Source organism: Phaenicophaeus curvirostris, chromosome 2 (assembly GCF_032191515.1).
Source record: "Phaenicophaeus curvirostris isolate KB17595 chromosome 2, BPBGC_Pcur_1.0, whole genome shotgun sequence".
Lineage (NCBI taxonomy): Eukaryota > Metazoa > Chordata > Aves > Cuculiformes > Cuculidae > Phaenicophaeus > Phaenicophaeus curvirostris.
The window spans coordinates 110,160,357-110,180,742 of record NC_091393.1 but is presented as its reverse complement, the minus strand read 5'-3'; the positions used below and the strand labels follow the sequence as shown (position 1 = coordinate 110,180,742).

General features: G+C 44.1%; 1 protein-coding gene across 2 annotated transcripts in view; it reads right to left on the bottom strand.

The window, feature by feature from the left end:
* FBXO11 (F-box protein 11) overlaps positions 1–20,386 on the bottom strand; it is a 64,920-nt gene that overhangs the window by 1,382 nt on the left and 43,152 nt on the right. For both annotated transcript variants that reach the window (XM_069850427.1, XM_069850426.1), the window contains exons 8-22: positions 18,959–19,065; positions 18,749–18,860; positions 13,673–13,779; positions 13,450–13,587; positions 6,730–6,947; positions 6,359–6,444; positions 6,184–6,278; positions 5,070–5,192; positions 4,889–4,974; positions 4,451–4,527; positions 4,197–4,340; positions 3,225–3,335; positions 2,039–2,146; positions 465–573; positions 19–117 (exon numbers count right to left, since the gene is read on the bottom strand). In XM_069850427.1, coding sequence (XP_069706528.1) covers positions 19–117; positions 465–573; positions 2,039–2,146; positions 3,225–3,335; positions 4,197–4,340; positions 4,451–4,527; positions 4,889–4,974; positions 5,070–5,192; positions 6,184–6,278; positions 6,359–6,444; positions 6,730–6,947; positions 13,450–13,587; positions 13,673–13,779; positions 18,749–18,860; positions 18,959–19,065 — 1,720 coding nt within the window. The remainder of the gene's footprint in view (positions 1–18; positions 118–464; positions 574–2,038; positions 2,147–3,224; positions 3,336–4,196; positions 4,341–4,450; positions 4,528–4,888; positions 4,975–5,069; positions 5,193–6,183; positions 6,279–6,358; positions 6,445–6,729; positions 6,948–13,449; positions 13,588–13,672; positions 13,780–18,748; positions 18,861–18,958; positions 19,066–20,386) is intronic.

Below are 20,386 nucleotides of genomic sequence, written 5' to 3'. Positions count from 1 at the left end.
CACGCGCTGGAGCCTTACCTATCGTGTCTGATGAACTCCACGTCGTGTCCTTGGTGGCACTTCTTGATGCAGTTGACACAGATGGCGTTGCGGTCTGTGGTGTTACAGGTGTGACACCTGGGGCAAAAGGCATGGTTGTTAGGCATGGATTGGACACGGGAGCGTGCAGGGGCAGAATGGCACCACAGGAACTATGGGAACGGGATTAAACAGGGGAATTTACATTATCAGGGCACTTTCTGGCTGCTTGTTTCAAGAATGTGGTTCTGTGTCGTCCCTCAGGCTCAGGTTCACAGTAACAATTTTCCCCTGAGCCCACGGAGGATTCAGGACAATAGGAACTGAATTGGCACTGAGGAAGAGCACACACTGTGCATTAACAGGCACATGTTAAGTGATTCCAGAAGGGAATGTGTGGATCGGGAAACTGCTGCAGGAGGGGAAAAGGAGCCATTCATTGTTACCTGTAGAAGTCGTGCATGGGATAGCTGGTGTAACTTGAGATCTTGTACAGACACTGGCCTCTGCTGACGGCTTTCTCTATGGCGTCCTGATTGTTCATGATTTTGTTATCTGGAGGGGGGAAGCCAAGAACCAATCACACCTGCATCAACTCTTTTCTTGAGGTGCTAAAGCAAAGCACTCCCCTCTATTTAAGAGCCAAACCCACTGTGAAGAGTTAGTTTTATGCCTATTTTTTCATTTTGGCATTTAAGGGTATCAAACCCTCAGTGCTGAACAGCATCAGGGACCGCTCCTCTCTGCACGCGCTGTGCAACACCAGGTAAGACCTCACTGAAGCTCCCTGTGAGCTGGCAGTCAGTGAGTGATCAGAGCCGAGAGCCTGCCTGTCCGGCTGACGTCTGTGGAGAAGGCTGAAGTCCAACTGTCTGCAAGTCTTGTCTGCCATAAGGACCGTAACAAATCCTCTGGAAAGCAAAAAAAGCACGGCTCTTCCCCCAGGGGAGCTGAATAAGGCAGCACCTGCCCACATAAGGGAGGTGGGGACTGGGCCAGACCACCTCCTGCCTTGCCTCCAGGAAAGCTGGGGAAGGCTCTTTATCAGAGAGTGCAGGGAAAGGATGAGAGGGAACGGTTTTCAGCTGAAAGAGGGGAGATTGAGATGAGATCTTAGGAAGAAATGTTTTCCTGTGAGGGTGGTGAGGTACTGGCACAGGCTGCCCAGAGAAGTGGTGGCTGCCCCATCCCTGGGGGTGTTCAAGGCCAGGTTGGATGGGGCTTTGAGCAACCCGATCCAGTGGGAGGTGTCCCTGCATCCTGTGATTCTATGATTAGAAGGTGTGTCTGAGGCACAGCCAATTTGATAATCCTCTCTCATTATTCAGCTGCCATTGAGTCCCAGAGCGCACCTCCAGCCTGTCTGGTCTGTGCCCAGCGACACTGCAACAGAAGCAGCCAGCCGGGAGCCGTGGGGCTGGGAGCTGGTGGCTGAAGTGAGGTGAAGAATTTCATAGTGAAATGGAACCAGCACAGCCGAGCAGGGAAACTCTCTGCCAACAGAACCTCCTTCTACAACAACTGGCTGGAGCGGCCTGCTGTTCAGACTGTCTCCTCCAAGACCTTGTCCCATGCACACTACACACAGGAATTTTATGTATGGAAATTGATCCTGTTTGCTGAAAATGTAGTTTGGGATTGTGAATGCTTTTAGATCCTATGCACCAAGCGAGGCCTCCTTCTTTACTGGGCTTTACTGTTTTCAGGTACATGACAAAAGCCACTGCAGTCACTTAGAACTGGAATCTAAGATGAGCCAAAAATCAGGAACCAGGCCAGAAACAATTCTGAGATGGAAAAGCAGTTTTCAGGTGACAGGGAACCTGGAGCTGCCTTTGAGAGTTTCTGGCTAAAACAAAGACAGACCTTGGGTAGATCGGTTTGGCTGATTACCTCCAGGTGAAATTCAGACCACCCTGGGGTGGCACCAAATCTGGGCCAAAGATGGAAAACAGAAGCAGTGTGGCAAACTCCAAAGAAACGCCAAATCAACAATGGAGAGTGAACAAACACAGCTCACCTTTCATCGTGACGTTGACACCAGAGGCCAGGAACAAACCTCCAAAGCGGTTGTTGAAGATCTGATTGCCTTCTAGCGTTGCAGTTGCGTGATTTGTTATTTCGATACCTTCGTTGGGTCAGAACACAAGCAAGAAGAGAAAGGGGGAAAGTTGAGTCCTATGTGCTTGTGCATTTGTACCCTTATTCATTTTTATTAAACCATCATCAAAAAAGAAAATGACAAAGCTGGAAACTATTCTGCAATTTGCTCTACAAGTGAGGCTCAAATGCTTTTGCTGAATCCCACCAGAAGTACAGCTGGGATGCGTGGCTTCTGCATTAACTATACACCGCAGGTCCCTATGGCACCATAACAGTACTGTGGTCATGTATTTTCAGTAATTTTTGGGTGCTTAAAGCTGTCGTCCTCCCATGTATTTGAAAGTTCTTGTGCACAGACCTTACCCTTATTAAATAGCTTTTCTCAGGACAGGCACCTAAAATTCACTTCTTCACATGCCGGCTGCTTTCACAAACCCACATCCAAGCCCTTTGTTCAGGACAGCCCCGGCAGCAACCTATCCTCGCCCCTCCCTTCCCCCTAAGATCCCAGAACACTTGGTTCTCCTGAAAGAAGGGGAGAAAACTCAGGAATGCAACTCCAGTTGGAGTGGAACGGGATGCAGGACAGATGGAACTGCAATCATTGAACAGCAAGCAGCACAAAAAGCACTACTAAACTTCCTCCGTATCTTAGAATAAGAAATGCTCGCTTTAGTGAGCTTCCAACTTGGTGGAGTGAGGAAGTTGAACTCGAGATGCAACTCCAAGCTCTTTAAAATGTGACTTTGCTGTTTCCTAGGTTTTAAAGCAGTGACAATGCATTCAAACCAGCATCCAGCAGAGCAACAACAAATATGTCCTAGATAACTTCACCAGTTACTTCTAGAGTAAAATAACAATCAGGTATTTAACAGAAAAATGGGAACATGGCATGTGTGCTGTTTCTGACATGCTAGTAACACCAGAGACTGCAGTACAGATACCCTGGCTGCAATTCTGAATCCTCAAACGATTTTTAGGATACACCACAGGATATCCTGACACCTGTTGAAGTGGCTACATACTGCGGGGCCAGCACTGGCTTTGTGAACAGCTTTCTCTGAGATCTAACACTTCAATACTTTGATTTGAACACCACAAACCTGCAGCAAATCCATCGAATATTCGGTTTTTCCTTAGCACGGGGTGGCTGTTGGTGCTGATAAGAACACCAGCTTGAGCATTCCTGAAGATATCATTCTCTTCCAGAAGACCTACAGCAGACCACACATGACCTCTCAGTTTTTTAACATTCATAACCAGCCGGCTGTAACCCTCCAAGAAACACCCTCACAGGATCTCCCACATCATCATCCTGCTAAATCCTTCCATTTGGGGAACCTCCACCAATGCAGCTGAAGTTTAAAGTAATTCTCAAGTGTCCAGTCACATGTTTTTTCCAGCACAGAGAGCGGAATTTGGGATCACGTGCACCATTATGGAACATACCAAGGCTCTTCACTTCCCAAACTTTCCTTCTATTTCCCAACATCCTTCTGTTCTTGACTATCAAGGCAAAGCTGACTTTGCAGTTTGGTCACGACAGGACAGGAGTTGCCTATCAAAATGCTCCACTTAACATTAAAGCTCATTTACAGCAAGTAATTATCTACCAAACATCCAAAGCTGATACCAGAACTCACACAGCCAGAGGATTTCAGAGGAGGAACACTTCTCTATGACAGATTCCTTAAAGATCTGTCTTTTCTCCCCAAATCTCTGATGCTGGCAGAACCTTAACTGTTTGGATATGTGATTTTGGCTACCTGACTCGAATTCAGTGCTGCCCTGCAGTCAGCAGCGAAGCTCACAGAAGCAGATGGGCTCCAAAAGGTCCATCCTAAGCAGCAACCAAACAGTAATCTTGGATGGGATTCATCACCTCCCTTCTCCCACAGACTGTGCTATTCCTGATGTAATTAAGGCTAAAAAGCCTCAGTGTATGTTATAACTACTGCCTTACTTGAGAATAAAAGAGCTAGGTTTCTAAAGAGCTGTTTAAAAAAGGACACCACTTCATCTGGAATTCAACTTACCCCAAATAGTCAGTATATGCCAGTAAGGGAAAAACCTACCTCTTCCCCCGTTAAATATACAGATGCCTCCATCTCGTCCATCATGGATTTTGTTTCTTCGTAGTGTAGGATTGCTGTCTGTTTTAATCCATACACCAGCCATTGCATTATCAAAAATCTCATTGTCTTCTATAAATCCAAGCCCTAAAATTGAAGGAAGGGTGGAAAAAAAATACAGTCAAAAAGGGTAGTTAATGGGAAGAGATAACATTATAGGAGACAAAATTCTGCATGACTGTGAAGACCAAACCTACCAGAATTATAGACAAGGATACCCCCGTTCTGGCCGCCCCAGATCTTGTTGCGTCTGATTTTGGGGTTGCTTCCAGTTCTGGAGAGAGACGTGAGTGAAGAAGTCAGTTAAAACAGTTTACTGTCTCCCAAAATCAAACACTTAAAACATCCCCACAGAAGTGCCTAAGAGATTTCACTGCTCGAAAATCTGACTAAAAGGTGGTTATTTCCAAACATGCAGACAGGTTTTGGCTTTACACTCCAAGGACCACACGTTCCAATCAGCAGCCAGGCTGTACACGTCATACCTTCCTTGTCAGCTCAAGCAGAGAACATTCAGACATGCTGGGTTTCAAAAAGTGTTATTTTTAGAAACAAAATGACGAGAACAGCTAAAACAGACCCAAGGAGCACAAACCAAGCAATGTCTGTTGTGATACAAACTCAGAATACGTTACCTTATCTGAACCCCTGAGTACATGTGATTGTAGATGTCGTTGTCTTCTAACACACCATGTCCATTGTCATAAAAATACACTCCAACCTAACAAAGCAAGAATTAAGTTGTTAGGTCCAAAGTAATAACGTACAAAACCACAGAACTTTATGCTCCCCCTCTAAATGCAGCACAACTCTCACCTGTTTCCCACTGTGTATCCTGTTCCTCCGCAAAACTGGAGTGCTCCCTGTTGTCACCCAGACTCCAGCCAAAGTATTGCTGTAGACTTCGTTCTCCTCAATCACCCCTTGGCCTTTTTCATGCTAAATACAAGAGCATCAAGAGTTGAGAAGACCTGTGAGCTGCCAGCATTGGTTTGCTGGCTGTGCCCCTCCCTTCCCAAAAGAATTCCTAAAGGAATTCTTTTTTAAGTGAGGATGTATTTTCCCTCTGTTTTTTTTTAACTAACACACCATGATTGGGAGTGTTTGCCATGAAAGGAAGAACGTCCTGCATGGAAACCACCACGTTTCAAGACTCTGCAGCAGCAGTGGCTAAACTATGCCAGCTGCTGGGAGCTGCAGTCCCTCCTCAGTGCCAGGAGGGACTGCCCCGAGCCTGACCAACGACTCCAGCAGTGTTTCCAAAGGAAACGTCTATGCCAGGTGTGTGTGCTCAAAAGTCAAGCACAGCATTCCTGGTCAGGGCAAGCTGCTCTGGCTAGAGGCACAGAGCGAATGATGACACCACATGTAGCAGCATTAGCTGAACCTTGGGTAACTCCTGGCAGAGACACACATACACTTCTCAGACTCTGACATCGCTCAGGGAACCTGACAGCTCTCTCAGCTCAGTTAGCAGAGCCCTCGCGCACACGGGGAACTGTGCTTTGCTCCTCACTTCTACAACACCTGCCCGCACAGCAACCGCAACGTGTATCATCCTGAAGGCAAAAACCAGCAGTTCCTGAGGTTAGCGGCAAACACATCACACTCCAGAACAGCTGAATAGTTTTTTTCTTTAAACAATGACTAATTACTACAAAAACTAAGCCTTTAAAAAAGCTTTTAACCAAGAAATAGCGTAATTCTGTCATCTATCCCATTTTAGATTCTTTACTCTGTAACAGAAATAATTCAGTGACTTCGTAAGAGCCTTCATCTTTTAAATATCAGCACCAGCTCTGGTCTGTTAGAATTAACCTGCTCTGTAATGTAAGGAATTCAGTCACTGTAAGCACAATCAAACATTTTACAGAGTACTCTTTTCCAATGTTTATATGAATGGAAAACCCTGTCCATAAGTGATGCTTACCACATAAATCCCACCATGCTGACCGTCATGAATCTTGTTGTGTCGAACTATGGGACAGCTGTTTGTTCGGATCTGTATTCCCGCTAATGCATTACCTGCCAACAAAAATGTTATTTAACACAACTTACAGCCTCATTTTCCCCAGAATTCAAGAAACTATAAGCAATCTGCTTACCATAAATATCATTTCCTTCAATAAGGCCTCTTCCATCCCCAAAGATATAGACACCACCTTGATTCCCATTAAAAATTGCATTGCCCCTAAGAAACAAGGGTATCATGATTATAGCATAATGTACAAGACTGTACGTGTAGGCAGTGTTTAGGAGTGTACAATCTTCAAATTTAAAACAGAAAATTTCTGTTTTATATACATACTTCCAAGTATAAAAGCAAATTAAAATTGCAGCTCAACTGAATAGACAACGATTTCATATTGTACTGTAAAATTTACAGTTCATTACATATAAATAAAATAAGCCAGCACTTTTCCCATTCCCATCAAATCCCTTCTTCTAAGTGAAATATCAATAAGGAACACAATACCTTATTGTTGGGTCACTGTTTGAGGTAATCCAAACGCCTGCAAAATTGTTTGCATAGATTTTGTTCTCTATGAATTGTCCTCTTCCTTTCTCATGAACATAGATCCCACCAGTCTGACCGTGATGGATTTCACACCGAACCACTGTAGGATTGGCGTATGCTTTCACTTCGAAACCTGCTATCCTGTTCCTGTGGATGTTGCAGCTTTCAAAATAACCCTGAGGACACAAAACAGTCAGGTTCCTGTAAAAGTCCTTTTTAAAATGAAACACAGTCCTCATTTACAAGGAAACAGCCCCAAAACTGACAATATGTAAGCTCTTATATAGCTGCTTAACACAGCTACTGCCACTGTAGCATCTTTTCCTCCATATAAAATACTGTTTCACAGGCAGAGTGTTTGCTGTTTATTACCATTACCATCCAAATAGCAAGAAGAACCACCAGCTCCGGACACAGCACCTCAAAGAGGACTGGATCTCAGGTTTCCTCAGCAGCTCCTGAGGATCAGACTGCTCACAAAGTCCATAAAGGATTCCTTTCTAAGGCTGACTGCTGGGTCAGAGAGTCAAGGCCTTCTGCTAGGCAAGATCCTACAGCGTTCAGTGTTAACAATCAAGAAGTCCAGTCCTGCTCAAGCAGAGTCAGCTGAAGCTGAACTGCTGGCTCTGAGCAGATGCTATTAAACCTCATGCATTTCTGCCTTGCACCCTGAGAACACTGCCACTGTGTGCAATTATTAAACCAAAACCAGTCAAATCACCAAACTCCTGGCTGTCAGGAACCTGAGTTCTACACTCCTGAGTGGCCCATCTCCTTCCCAGACTGCCTCTTCCCAATGCTGTTCTCCACTGAAACAGACAACTTCTCTGGTCCAAATTTGTTCCTACGGAGCAGGGCTAAACTCCTCTCCATCTCTAAGTCACTTCCAGGCATCTTCTCCAGCACCCATAGCCACTCCCCTTCAAAAGACATTGCTGAGCCTTTGAACTACATCCTCTCAAAGAGATCTGCCCTTTCATTTATTTAAATGATGAACTTCAGGATCCCGAGAAATCACAGATGCATTCAGACAATATTTTCTTTCTGGATTGTTACCAAACATGTTGTTAACAAGGAAACCGTGTTTCTAAGCAGAGACCTAAATGACCTATTCTCCACATGCCCACTGATGCTGTTTGCAAAGCCAAAGCTTACAGGCAGCTCCAGGTATAAGCAGTCTCTTCCCTTCTGACCACGTCTAACAGTGTGCACAGGCTGCCCACCCCACAGCTCCTAAGCTCCATCTGGCTGCCGGCACCTTAATCCCAGATCCTTTCTGGCTATTAAGGTCAGGAAGGGCAAATACTCCTCCTCTGCACACAGAGATGGCAAGCACTGTATTGCCTCCACCTTCTCCTAAAAGGGTTCCCAAGGGTGCTGAGTGTTTCTCTTCTGTTTTGGGAGGGCTTCTGGTTAGAACCCACCAACCAGCAGAAGAACTAGGCAGCACTAGGACTGTGGTAGGAAATAAAATAAGGCTTTGAACAATCTGATCCAGTGGGAGGTGGCCCTGCCCATGGCAGGGGATTTGGAACTCGATGATCTTTAAGTTCCCTTCAAATCCAAACCGCTCCACTGCATGACTCCATGGACCAACACCACAGCAATGGCAATGCCAATGCACGCACACACACACTACTCAGGGTACAGGACAAGCTGGTGGGATAGCAAAGAAGGTTCCTGCACAGTCAGACATGCTCAGAAGACTTCTCACATCATGACTGACTCAGTAATTGTACTTGGGGGTTTTATTGCTTTCTGCATTTTCTTCCTGTCTCAAAGATCATATTTCAGTATTTCAGGTGTTGTTTGAATAATTGTGCAAAGAATTGTGCAAACTTCACTATTTCCTAAGTATTTAGGGACACCAGAATTCCCAGCAGAGCAAGGAAAGAACCCACGAAGGAGGCTGAGATAGAAAGAACTGAACTGCTGCAGAGTGTCTGATGCTGTATCAGCTTAATTAAATAGCAATTGTAAGTGTGACTGACAGTGGTAAAAGTATGTTTATAAAAATCAGACTCCTAAAGCTGAGAATGGTCTTTATTTTTTTTGAGAGTTGGTAGATTTTGTAAAAATCCAAATGCAGCATAAAAAAACCCCACATTCAAGATGCAGAGCAAACCTTTTATTTTCAGTGCACAGGGACAATTTGCTGTTGCAGCAAAAGGCCAACTGGGTTTGTATGTGGTTTGTACAGAAACTGGCACAAGCTTCATTTATATCACAGAACAATAGAATGGTTTGGGTTGGAAAGGACCTTTAAGATCATCCACTTACAACACACCAGGCTGCTCAAAGCCCCACCCAACCTGACCCTGAACTCTTCTAGGGATGGGGCATCCACAACTTCCCAGGGCAATCTGTGCCTGTGCCTCACCACTCTTGTTGTGAAGAATTTCTTCCTAATGTCTAATCTAAATCTTCCCCCTTCCAATTTAAAGCCATTCCCCCTCACCCTGTCCCTTTACATGCCCCTGTAAAAAGTCCCTCCTCAGCAGTCTTGTAGGCCCCTTTCAGTACTGGAAGGCTGCTATAAGGTCTCCCGGGAGTTTTCGCTTCTCCAGGCTGAACAAGCCCAACTCTCTCACCCTGTCCTCATAAGGAAGGTGCTCCAGCCCTCGGATCATCTTCTTAGCCTCCTCTGGACCTGTTCCAACAGTTCCATATCCTTCTTATGTTGGGGATTCCAGAACTGGACACAGGACTGTGTGGGTGGGGTCTCATGAGAGAGGAGTAGAGAGGAAAAATCACTTCCCTCACTCTGCTGGCCACACTGCTTTTGATGCAGCCCAGGTTACAGTTGGCCTTCTGGGCTGCAAGTGCACACTGCCAGTTCATGTAAAGCTTCTTCTCAATCAGCATCTTTTGGCATATCTTTTGGCCTGTACATGTACACTTCAAAATAATCTGATTTGTGCTATTTAGAAGACTAAGCTGTCGCTATGCTGAATCCCTTAACTTGGCCACATGTGACTGTACTTCTCATTCATCCAAGTAATAGTGCTGCTTCTCATTTGGGAGTGAGGAAAATGGAGACTGTTATACCTACAGCTCAGCTTTAAACTAGATAATGATGCTTATTCTTACAGCAAATCAGGACTGTTGTTTGCATCTTATTACAAAATTCAGTGTATGAGGAGTGTCTGGTAACTCCTCTTGGGTGACTGGCGAGAGAGGTGAGCAGCGAGGGCTACCAACGCCATGCTGCATTTTACTACCTGCCTGTTAAACTTCTGGGGCAAACAGCAGAACGTTGCCTGGTTATAAAGAAGACATTAAGTTTCTCCAAGTATCAAAGCACAGACAACAGTCTGAGAGCATGAATCCATTAAACAAAGCACTCTTGAACCTTTCAGCGCCAGCACTGCAGCACAGAAATCCACAGGGAAAGAACGCGTAGGGTAGGAATTCCCTACTGGAATGTCTTTATCCCACTTCATGGTCCCAAGAATGAACAAAACCATACTCCCCAAAATAACAGACAGGAAATCAGAGGAGTAAGCAGAGAAAATACAGCAATTTGTTCAGGTATATAGGCTTTGCACCTACAAGATGCCCTGTCCCTGAAGGAGCAAGAAAGTACTGTGATGCCGTTCCACTGACTCCTTCTCTAGCATGGCACAGTTTATGACTAAGAAACACCTCAATAATATCTGCAGCTGATATAAATATTATTCACATGTTCTCTTTAATGTGCTAGGGTTTCCTTTAAACAAAAAGGAAGCATTCATTTCTATTCCATTTTGCTTGTAGTGTTCACTGATCACAGCATCGGAACAGGCATTCCACCAGTGAGAAAAGAGATCTCGTTCACTAGTATTTCAAATGAATCCAGTGAATTCAGGCTGGCTTCTTATTTTTTTTAAACGTCTCAATACTCGGAGATATAATATTTATACTTCATTAGTTAAGCAAGAAGCAGCTCCCAGCCAACCCTCCAGCCTGCATATGGACATCCCCTCCAGCAGTTGCAGAAGCGCTCTCCTTTACCGGCTTTTCTAGAGCCAATATAACTTCATTCCATATTTCTGAACCTTGGAGGGATGTATGGATACACATACCCACTGAAGCGGATTAGGATTGCTTATACAATACATTAATACAGCTTAAATGAAATAGCGTCACTGTCTAAACAATGGGATAAATGTAAAAAAAAGACGCAATATCCGAAGCTGGTCACCACTTTCTGCAAAACAGCCAAACAGCTGCATCTCTAGGGAATATAAAATGACCTAAAGAAACCTGTCAGAAGACTGCTAGCTGGGAATTCTGGGCTGGTATCCTCTTACTCAACACATAACTAACATGCTCCTCAGGATGGAACTGAGGGAGGGGAGCAGAGGCACCTGACAGGGAACCCCACCACGCCTGACCTTCTGCTGGCAAGAAGGTTTTATGCCAGCAGCAAAACTAGCAGTGCTCCACGACCTGTTCAGCTTCCACTGAGACCAGGGGACTGCAAATCAAATGGCTGCAACTGCTACTGCATCAATGCTTTGTCCCTGCCGCCTCACAATCAGGGTAGAAAGCTGAATGTCTTCACCTGTCTTCTGTGAATCTGCTGTTCCTACCATTTCCAGACCACTCATCAAAAACCCAGACTAAAGCAAGGAAACCAGTGCTTACAAGGGAGAGAAGACATTCTAACAAAGGGGGAAATGATCCAGAACTTAGCGAGTGTAAAGAGACCCAGTCAGGGACCAAAACATGGATCCTCAAAGATCAGCTGCATCTCCTCTTCCTCCTATCCATGAGACAACACTGTGGATGTTTTTCTGAAGGCTCAGTTCATCATACATGAGCTATAATTGTATTAATCACTTACCAGCCTTATGGAAATGTATTTCCCTGAAGAAATGTCTCTCATAACAATGAGAGATTATTATTTTATTCAATGGGCATCCCAGACCTACCACAGTCCTCACCACGTCACACAGTGCAGAAAACCCTCATGCAGAAGTTCAGTAGGGAAACTAAAGCAATTCAGTACCTGTATTAATAAATATTGTATTTAGGAATAAGAGTCCTTTAAAACACTGGACTACAGCATCCTTGGAGCAAGCTTTGAACCAGTCTAACTTAAAAATGAGCGTCTCCTGCAATCAGATCTCTGACCACACTGCATCGGGTGGTGACGGCATGATGGAATACAGGAGGGAAATGGAAGTAATAGAAGATCAAAAGATCAGAGGACAAAGTCAGACAACTGAAGTGAGGCAGCAGAGGTCCTGTCTACACCCTAGCTGTGTCTGCTAAAGTCCTGACTTTCCTTTCATAGCCAATCAAAGCCACTGGCGGTTAGCATCTGTGGTTTTACAAGCACTCCCTATCTTTCTCAAGGACTAAATAAGACCTACCAGCAAAACTGCTACTTAAGATGATAAAGTAATGATTTTCTTACAAGGAAGCAGGTGCAATTGTGGTCTTCTTGCCTAGCACATACTTCATCACTGCCAGGCTAGCAACAAAACTTCTCGAGGAGAATATGCACTAGGACCCCATGGCACTCTGCTTTGTTTGGCTCTGCCCTCCAGCAGCATTCTGAAACCAGCTCTGGTACAGCGAGGTTCCACTGCAGCACCACAGCACCAGGGAAGAGGTTCCTGTTTGTCTACAGCACGTGTAAAGATGCAACCCCCAAAGCAACCGACTGTATCCTTCATTATTCCCTACCACCAAAGACACAGGCAATCAGTGTCCTGCAGTACTTAGCACCTACAGCAAGGCTAAGAAAAACCCATGGTATCCTTGTGAAGGCAAGAGGGAACCTGAAATCCCATTGATTTTGAACATTCCACTGGATCTCACAGCAAGCAGCATGAACCTCAGCAGCCCTTGTTTAGTTTAACACACTGCAGTCACATTTTGTACATTTTCTGTGTGTAACTTTAAGGGTGACCAGAAGAAAACTCCTTGTTTTACCAGCAGCATGTGGGGAATTGGGACATTGTCATCCAAGCAGGAAAAACAATGACTTGGTGCTGTTTGGGTGACATGCAGAGTGTTTTGCTAAAACAAATCAGCAAATAATGATCTTTTATTTCAGTGGCAAAGACCCATTCTGTTTATGACAAGGGCTATGCCGCTCTTCACTCATTACCTTACATGTCTGTGGAAGTTATCCCCTTCATCCCACAAAACCAAACATTTTTATGAAAGAAGGGCTAAATTCTGAAAGGAAATTCTGTGCTAAAATTCCACAAATAACTCCACGCTACAACAGTCCTCTTCCCACAGAAGCTGGGCATACCCTGCTGCAGTGGTTTAACAGTTAACTAAGACTGATGAAGTCTCCATAAAGCAACTTATATTATTTTTAGTCTTCCAGTGCCTTATTTTTTGTCTTATTTCAAAGGAAAAGGAAAGACGCAATGGTGCAACTGCAAGGCTATCATTTACCTCTGATTTCAAGCAGGATTTTGTCACTTCAGCATTAATTCAATGTAACAGGCTGCCAATCAACTGTAAAAAGCTTGCTTAAACCTCTTTTAGTTAAACTTGTCTTTAAGAGAAGTTGCCCACTGCAGGGCAAGAGAAGAGCAGTAGGCAGATTTTAAAATACCTGTTCACGTGCCAAAGCACGGGGGTTAAAAAAGTTTCTTCAGTGAAAGGCAAAATGTGAAGACTTAAGCTATGTAACATCTACATTTCTCCAAAGGAAAACATATACATTACCATGCCATGGTCAAAAGTGAAAACGCCAACATCACGTCCATGGTGAATGTGATTCCGTCTGATAATGGGATTGCCATGGTTTTTAACCCAAATCCCTGCTAACGCATTATTGGAGATCTCATTGTCCTCATATATCCCCTGGGAAATAAACATGTAAAATGAGATTGGAGTCAAGAACAGCGAACGACTTTATCAAAGTGAAGAAATTGATATAAAAAAATACCTGTGCGTGGTCTGTAATGTAGAGTCCCACATTTTCACAGTCGCTGATGTTACAGTGTTTGATAGTCGGACAAGCTCCTTGGCCGCTAACGCACACTGCAGAGCCAACTGGAAGAAAATGGGACTGTTACCATCGCTTCAAAGTATGGGGTGTTTATAAATAACCTGGCAGCACAAGCAAAGTCCCAGTGAATTGATATTTAAAAGTCGGCATACACATGGCCAAAGCACTGCAAGCCATGGGAGGAAACCACTGCTGTCATCGTTCTGGAAATGCAGAAAACTGAGGAAGGAGTTGCTTTAAAATCGCCCTGCCAGGGTTAGAAGGCTGTGTGTGACCGCCAGAATAGTTTATGTGACAATTCATACTTAGGGAAGGTCTCCCTCATTCCTTTCCCTGTGTCAGGCTGGCTGCATCCTGACTGCTCACAACAGACAATGGAAATAAAATACAATTCTATCCTATCATGATTCCTGCCTTGTTCCACTTCCTTTTAAACTTCCAATGCCAGTACATCCAAGAGCACCAACAGACACACTCTACCTAAACCCAAGCAGGAGGCAAACAGCAGAATCCCGAGCACAGAACCCCATGTCAGATCCCAGCAGGTCTGTTCTCAGCTGGATGGCAAAGCTCCCCTGCTGCATCTCCCAGGACGATTTCGGCCACCTTGCCAGCACCTAGAAAACAAACTCCTTCCAGGCCTCTAGGACTGGAACCATTCCGGACTTCTGCAGATCAGCTCCCTGAACACCAGGAAGGGTGACAACATGGAATTCTGCAGCCTCTAAGAATCACTGATGGATTCACAATGATTGCAGAAAGGCCAGACCTCATCCTGGGCCGTCCAGCCTATGCAACACACATCATCTTGGAATTAAACATCCCTAAATACACAAGCCAGTATGCACAAACCAGTGCACTTTCCTATTGCCTTCAAGCACAGTACCACAAACGCTACACTTTAATAATTCACAGACTCATTTACAGAGTTTGATGTATTTTTAAATCCTTAAGAAATTATTTTGATTTTTTAGTCTGACCTTATGAATAATACAGGCTGCAATAATTCCCTGAATTCATTCCCGCTTCAACTCTAGTAGCAGGAACTTCAGTACAGATCTTTCAGAAACACATTCATTCTCATTTCAGTGTTTCCAACAACTGAGAAGCCACAACACAGCTCTCTAGCTCCTTACAGAGATACTCATTTACTCTTTTGATTCCTCACCTAGATTTCACAGAATCATGGGATGTATTGGGTCAGAAGGAACCTCAAACCCCATCCAGCTCCTACTCTGCCATGAGCAGGGACACCTTCCACTGGATCAGGTTGCTCGAAGCCCCATCCAACCTGGACTTGAACACCTCTAAGAACACCTGCAGGAATTCCTCCACCCTTAGCTCCCGGTTCCTGCTCTCTCTGTACTGGTGTGCGCAGACCCCTGTACGCACATATTCAGCCGAAGCCACCTACCACCCCTCACCCCCCACCCCAGTCTTCTCATTGAGTAACAAACTGCAGTTACAGTGTTCTTCTTCACAGCCGAGTTCTTCTGCTCTGTCTTTCAGGACTTGTCACTGAGCTGTTTCTCCCTTCTCCATGTTACTATGGACACAAAGAACCAGTGCTTCATCCTGTAGGACAACTAAGCAGAGCTGTAACACAGTCTCCCTACTTTGCCTGATATTCCCACAGCAATAACCAGGTATCATGTCAGTTCTTTTGGCCACTCAACTCTATGAGGGTTCATATTCAGCAGTTTACCTACAATGGCTCTAAGCTCCACCCAGGAATCCAGCCTCCTGGAATACAGGTCCACCACTTAAAACCAGGGACAAACACCAGTTTTGTGTGTAACTTCCCACCTGCCCACACTCCTGTGAATACTCTGGAGAGTCCATCTTTCAAAGGGCAGAGGAACCCATCCTCTGGTTATTTATCACACCCTCAGTCTTCCTTGACTACAAATGCCATCAACATGTGTTTTATTTCTTCTCTGCAAGCCATTAATAAAGTAGCCAAAAAAACAAGAAATCATCTTTGAAAGAGCCAGAAAAAGCCATTTATTTTTTTCCTGCAAGATATTTTTCATCTATTTAATATCTGCTCTGGTAATTCTGCAAAAATCTGATTATTTTAGGCACCGTAGGTTGAAGACGAATACTTTTGGAGGATCCATGTCATTATACCAGCACTGCTACCTTCTCTGAGTCAAAGTCAGTCATCAAGAGTACTAACAGTGTGATGGGACCATTATAACTCCCTGTAGATACACATTTATTTGCCGCAGTCATAAACTCTAAATTCTTGTCAACCCCTTGCAGGTACCATCCCATCATTCCACCTGGGATAACCAGGCAGTACCCCTTGCCGTACTCCATCCTGTTCCACCTCCCCTGGGTCACCCCCTCATCACCCACATCTCAAGTCACTGTTGAGTCCTAACAGGAGCCGGGTGATTTCTTGGCCACCTCTTTTCAAGCTCCCACCTGATTTCAGACTGTCTATTTTACAGCTGTTTAACCTCATCCGTAGTTACCATCAAGCATGGGAGGTATTGAGTTATCCCTCTAGGGCACAAGCACATTCATCATTCCTGCCGACCCTCATTAAATATGGAACAAAAATTAAACAACACTCTGCCACTGAAATTCTCCCACGCCTATGATGGATCAGCATCCCTGCTAAATACCTCTTTGTTCCCCAAGTTAAGCCACAAGCACTGTTTCTCCCAGACTGATGTCACACTTTTCTTGGGTTTCAAGCTCTTTTGGGGGGCAGCAAGGTATCTTGTTGGGGTGTTTCTATTTTTGGGGAAGCATTTTTGTTTCCTGCAATTCCTAGTTTCCTGTTTATATTAACTGCTAATAACTAATAGGAGCTAATAATTGTTCCTTTCTTATATTTCCTAAGTGCTTTCACTTTCCCTTCCTCCACCTCTTTTGGTGTCATCAAAGAGCTGTGGATGTTTGGGAACCCAGTGCAATGTTCTAAAAGCAAACCTTTATCATATTTGCTTACTGCAACAGGAGCAATCTTTATCCTGGCTCACTTCACTGAGTTTCATTACTGATGGTGTGAAACTGGTCCTTTTAGAGCACAAAGCAAATGTGCTACTGTTTTAGGCTGATTTTGTTTACTCAGAATATAATGACTGCACACAGTTAAGCATTACTTTAAAAAAGACACACTGCCTTGTTTCCACTGCTGAGGTGAGGACAAATCCAGATTTCTTCTGCAACGAATGGAACAGAGTCCCTCGACTTGGAATCTTGCCATTTAAACTTTTGTTTAAAAGACTTCCAAGCTGCTTTGAACTGGAAATGGGAACCCTCCAGCTTAAACCACTCATGCTTATGCAACTCCCATCTTTACATATTGCACATTTTAAGAACTTCACGTATGACATAATGTCAAAAAATGCTTCGATGCCATTAAGATATCTACAGAAAGGGGCACCAAGCATGTGCTAGGAAAGAGTCTGAATACTTATGGATCAATATCTTGGAGATATATCATTGGTGTGGAAGCAGTAAATGCCTTTTCTGGCAGACTGCCATCCTTCCCTCTTTACATGCACTCAGTACTTCCTGAGCGGGTTACAGCAAGGCTTGGGAGGATTAAAATATCAATAAAAAGTAATAATCAATAAATGATGACAGTGCAGCCCACATACAGCCTCCAAAACTGACCAGGAATTTTAACTTCAGAGAACAGAAGCAACAGTACAATGCAGGTAGAATTTACAAACCCAGTGAAAGGGCTGAAGTCCAAAATGCTCAAAAACGGTCTTCCATAACAAAAAATGGTCATGAAGAGTTAGCAAAGCTAAATTTTAATACACGATTCTCACCAAAACATCATGACCTATTAGCTTACCTACAAGCACATTTCAACACAAAGCCACACAGCTCTTCAAGCTACTTTTACAATCAAACCGAATGTAGCCCAAGAAAAGAATCTCATTACTCTCCTTTATCACCTGGTCCCCAGTATTTGGATACAGAACTTCCAGAACTAATTTGCATCATACACTTCAATCTCCCTGTATTTAGCATTAAACAAAGGAATCAAAATCCTGAGAGCAGCTAGCTGGCCTTTGCTCCTCTTCTTTCAACACTTCCACACACTAGCAGATGTGTCTCCAATAAACTAGACGGTGCTGCCAAGCGCAGAGCTGCCTTAGCCAAAAGTGATGTGGTGTTTTATGGCCCAAAACCTCGAAGAAAGAGTACAGCTTCTATACAAGACATGAACAAGGAATCCTTCCATTGTTCTTATTACAGCTCCCTGCAGAACTCCCTCCTCCATAGCTCATACTGGAAAAGTGTAGTTTTCATACCTAGTTGAAGATATCCTTGTTTCCTCACCTTTATACTGAGCCTAACAATGTTTGTGCACAGCCTGCTGTGCAGAGCCGTTTTGTTTCACTATCTGAACTTATGTATGTGGAATTCACATTGCCAATTCCATGCAAAAACTCAGTATATTAATTCTCCTGGACCTCTTTTCTGACACTGCAACTCCATTTTACCTGCTCGTGCTCGAACCCATTAAACTTGCTATGTCTGGTGATTGTGAACTGCCATGCATTCTTCTGCCCGCCCAGTAGAACTCATACCTGGAGTACATCAAATCATTCCTCTCTTGACAGGTAAACAAACTCAGCTTAGCAGTTACAGCTCATGGTCTTTGTAATGTCATCAATCCCAGTACTGCAGAGTGCAATGAACCTAATGAAAATCATGCATGCACCCTTCAAACGCTCGCCTGACAGCAACAACGCTACGTACCAAAACTGGGTAAGTTTAAAACCTGAGAAGTACGAGTTTATATAATTCATTGCTCAGAGAGTCCAAGCTGATTCACACAGAAGACCAACTACGCATAATCACAAAGGTCTTGGGCACAAAGAAGTCACTGTAATGATGCCATTTCAAGGAGAACAAGGCTTGCCGACCTATATCAGACAAATGAAATATGACAATAGTGACTGTAATCAGTTTGTGTGCTGCTTCCTTGTGCCCTGGTTAGTTTAGTAACTTTAAACACAGTGTTAATTTCAAACTGACCTGTGCAAGTACTCCGGATGATACAGTGGTCTATAATAGGGCTGCAGTTCACGGTGATCTCTAAGCAGTGGTGCGCGTTGTGGTGCTGAGCAGATTTGTCATCAGGGTTGAACTGAAAAAGGAAGACAACACAGAAATGCAGTGTCTATTTAATTGCTCAGGCAATCAAATGAAATTATTAAAAGCTCTGCTGGAGTCTGAGATCCTTACCCTGATTGTCATATATCCAACATAGGCATCTTCAGAACCCTCCATAAAAACAAAGGTGGAATCTCTAGTGTTTTCAATTATAACTTTGTCTGCTACTTTTCCAGGCGCTGCAAAGAAGACATTTATTAAGTCTTAGTTTATGCCACTGAAAAAAACCTCAAAAAAATTAAAAGATTCTGGTCAAAACTAGGGAAAACAAATACTGTTCTTGGCACAGGGATAGTCTTCATTTCAGGAGAATCTTAGAACAGAAAGTTTCAAAGGCAATGAAGAAAACAGTCCTTAACAAAGACAATTCTACACTGATTTGATATTCAGTACTATGAGAAACAACCCTGCTCTTGTACTGAGCTGCTTTTGACTGCCACTTATTCCGAACCGAACTGAGACATGGACCCCAGTCTGGTGACGCTGTAATTCGGTTACTAAGTGCAATTTACTTTGGTATTCTAAACCCTTTTATTAAAGCTAAATACATCCACTCCCTCTTAATGGGAACCACTTTGACCAGCTCCTTGGTAATCTGCTCATGAACTACAAGTGACCTCCCCATACTGAATCAGAGTTTTGAACTGATATCCTCATTAATCTTTATAAGAAACCTTATACAATGATACTGAGATGGTCTTCTGGAAGTATGGATAGAAGGCTTCAGAACGGTTCATTTGCAAGTGCCCATCATCTGCCATCTGACTTCCTGCGTTAACAGCAGGGCTCTGCTCTGTTCCGCTATCCACCATCCACAGGAGGGAGGTGCTGACACTGGTGTGGCAAGAGCCAGCAGAGGGAGTCACCAGCAGCCTCTCTTCCGTATTGATTCCATGATCCCCAGGCACTAGCAGGAAGGTTTGTCCAACTCAGAACAGCACATTACGTATGCAAGCCAGCAGCTGTCTTCCTCAACACACAGATGCGAGTATGGAAGCCCCACATATGAGAGCAGATCACCTGCCTGAGAGCAACTGCAAACCGTGCCCAGCTCAAGGGACACAAATGTGACCAGGTATTTCTGTATTTTATGGAAGAGCCTACGCCAGGATTTCTCATGAACAGATCTTCTTCTGCATCTGTCGACACTGGTGCAGACAAGTGGTGTGTCCTGCTCCTTATCACCCCGGCAGAAAGGTGCCAGAGCGGATGAAGCAAGATCTCCTTCATTATCCAGCTGCTTCTCGCTATCTAAAAGCCAGATCTCTGCTCTCGTGACTGCAGAGCTGCACCTATTTTAAGGTAGCCTAGCTCTTCATACTGCTGCTTGCTTGGTACGTGATAAAAGCTACAGGAGCCTTTGATGAGGTTTTCTGTCACCATACAAAGTTATTTTCCTGCGGCCCGGCACCATTTGTATGTAATGAACTGGTTTTAACCAAGGGGCAAATATGCTGGCATATACACACCAGTAAAATTCAGCATCTGAGAAGAACATCA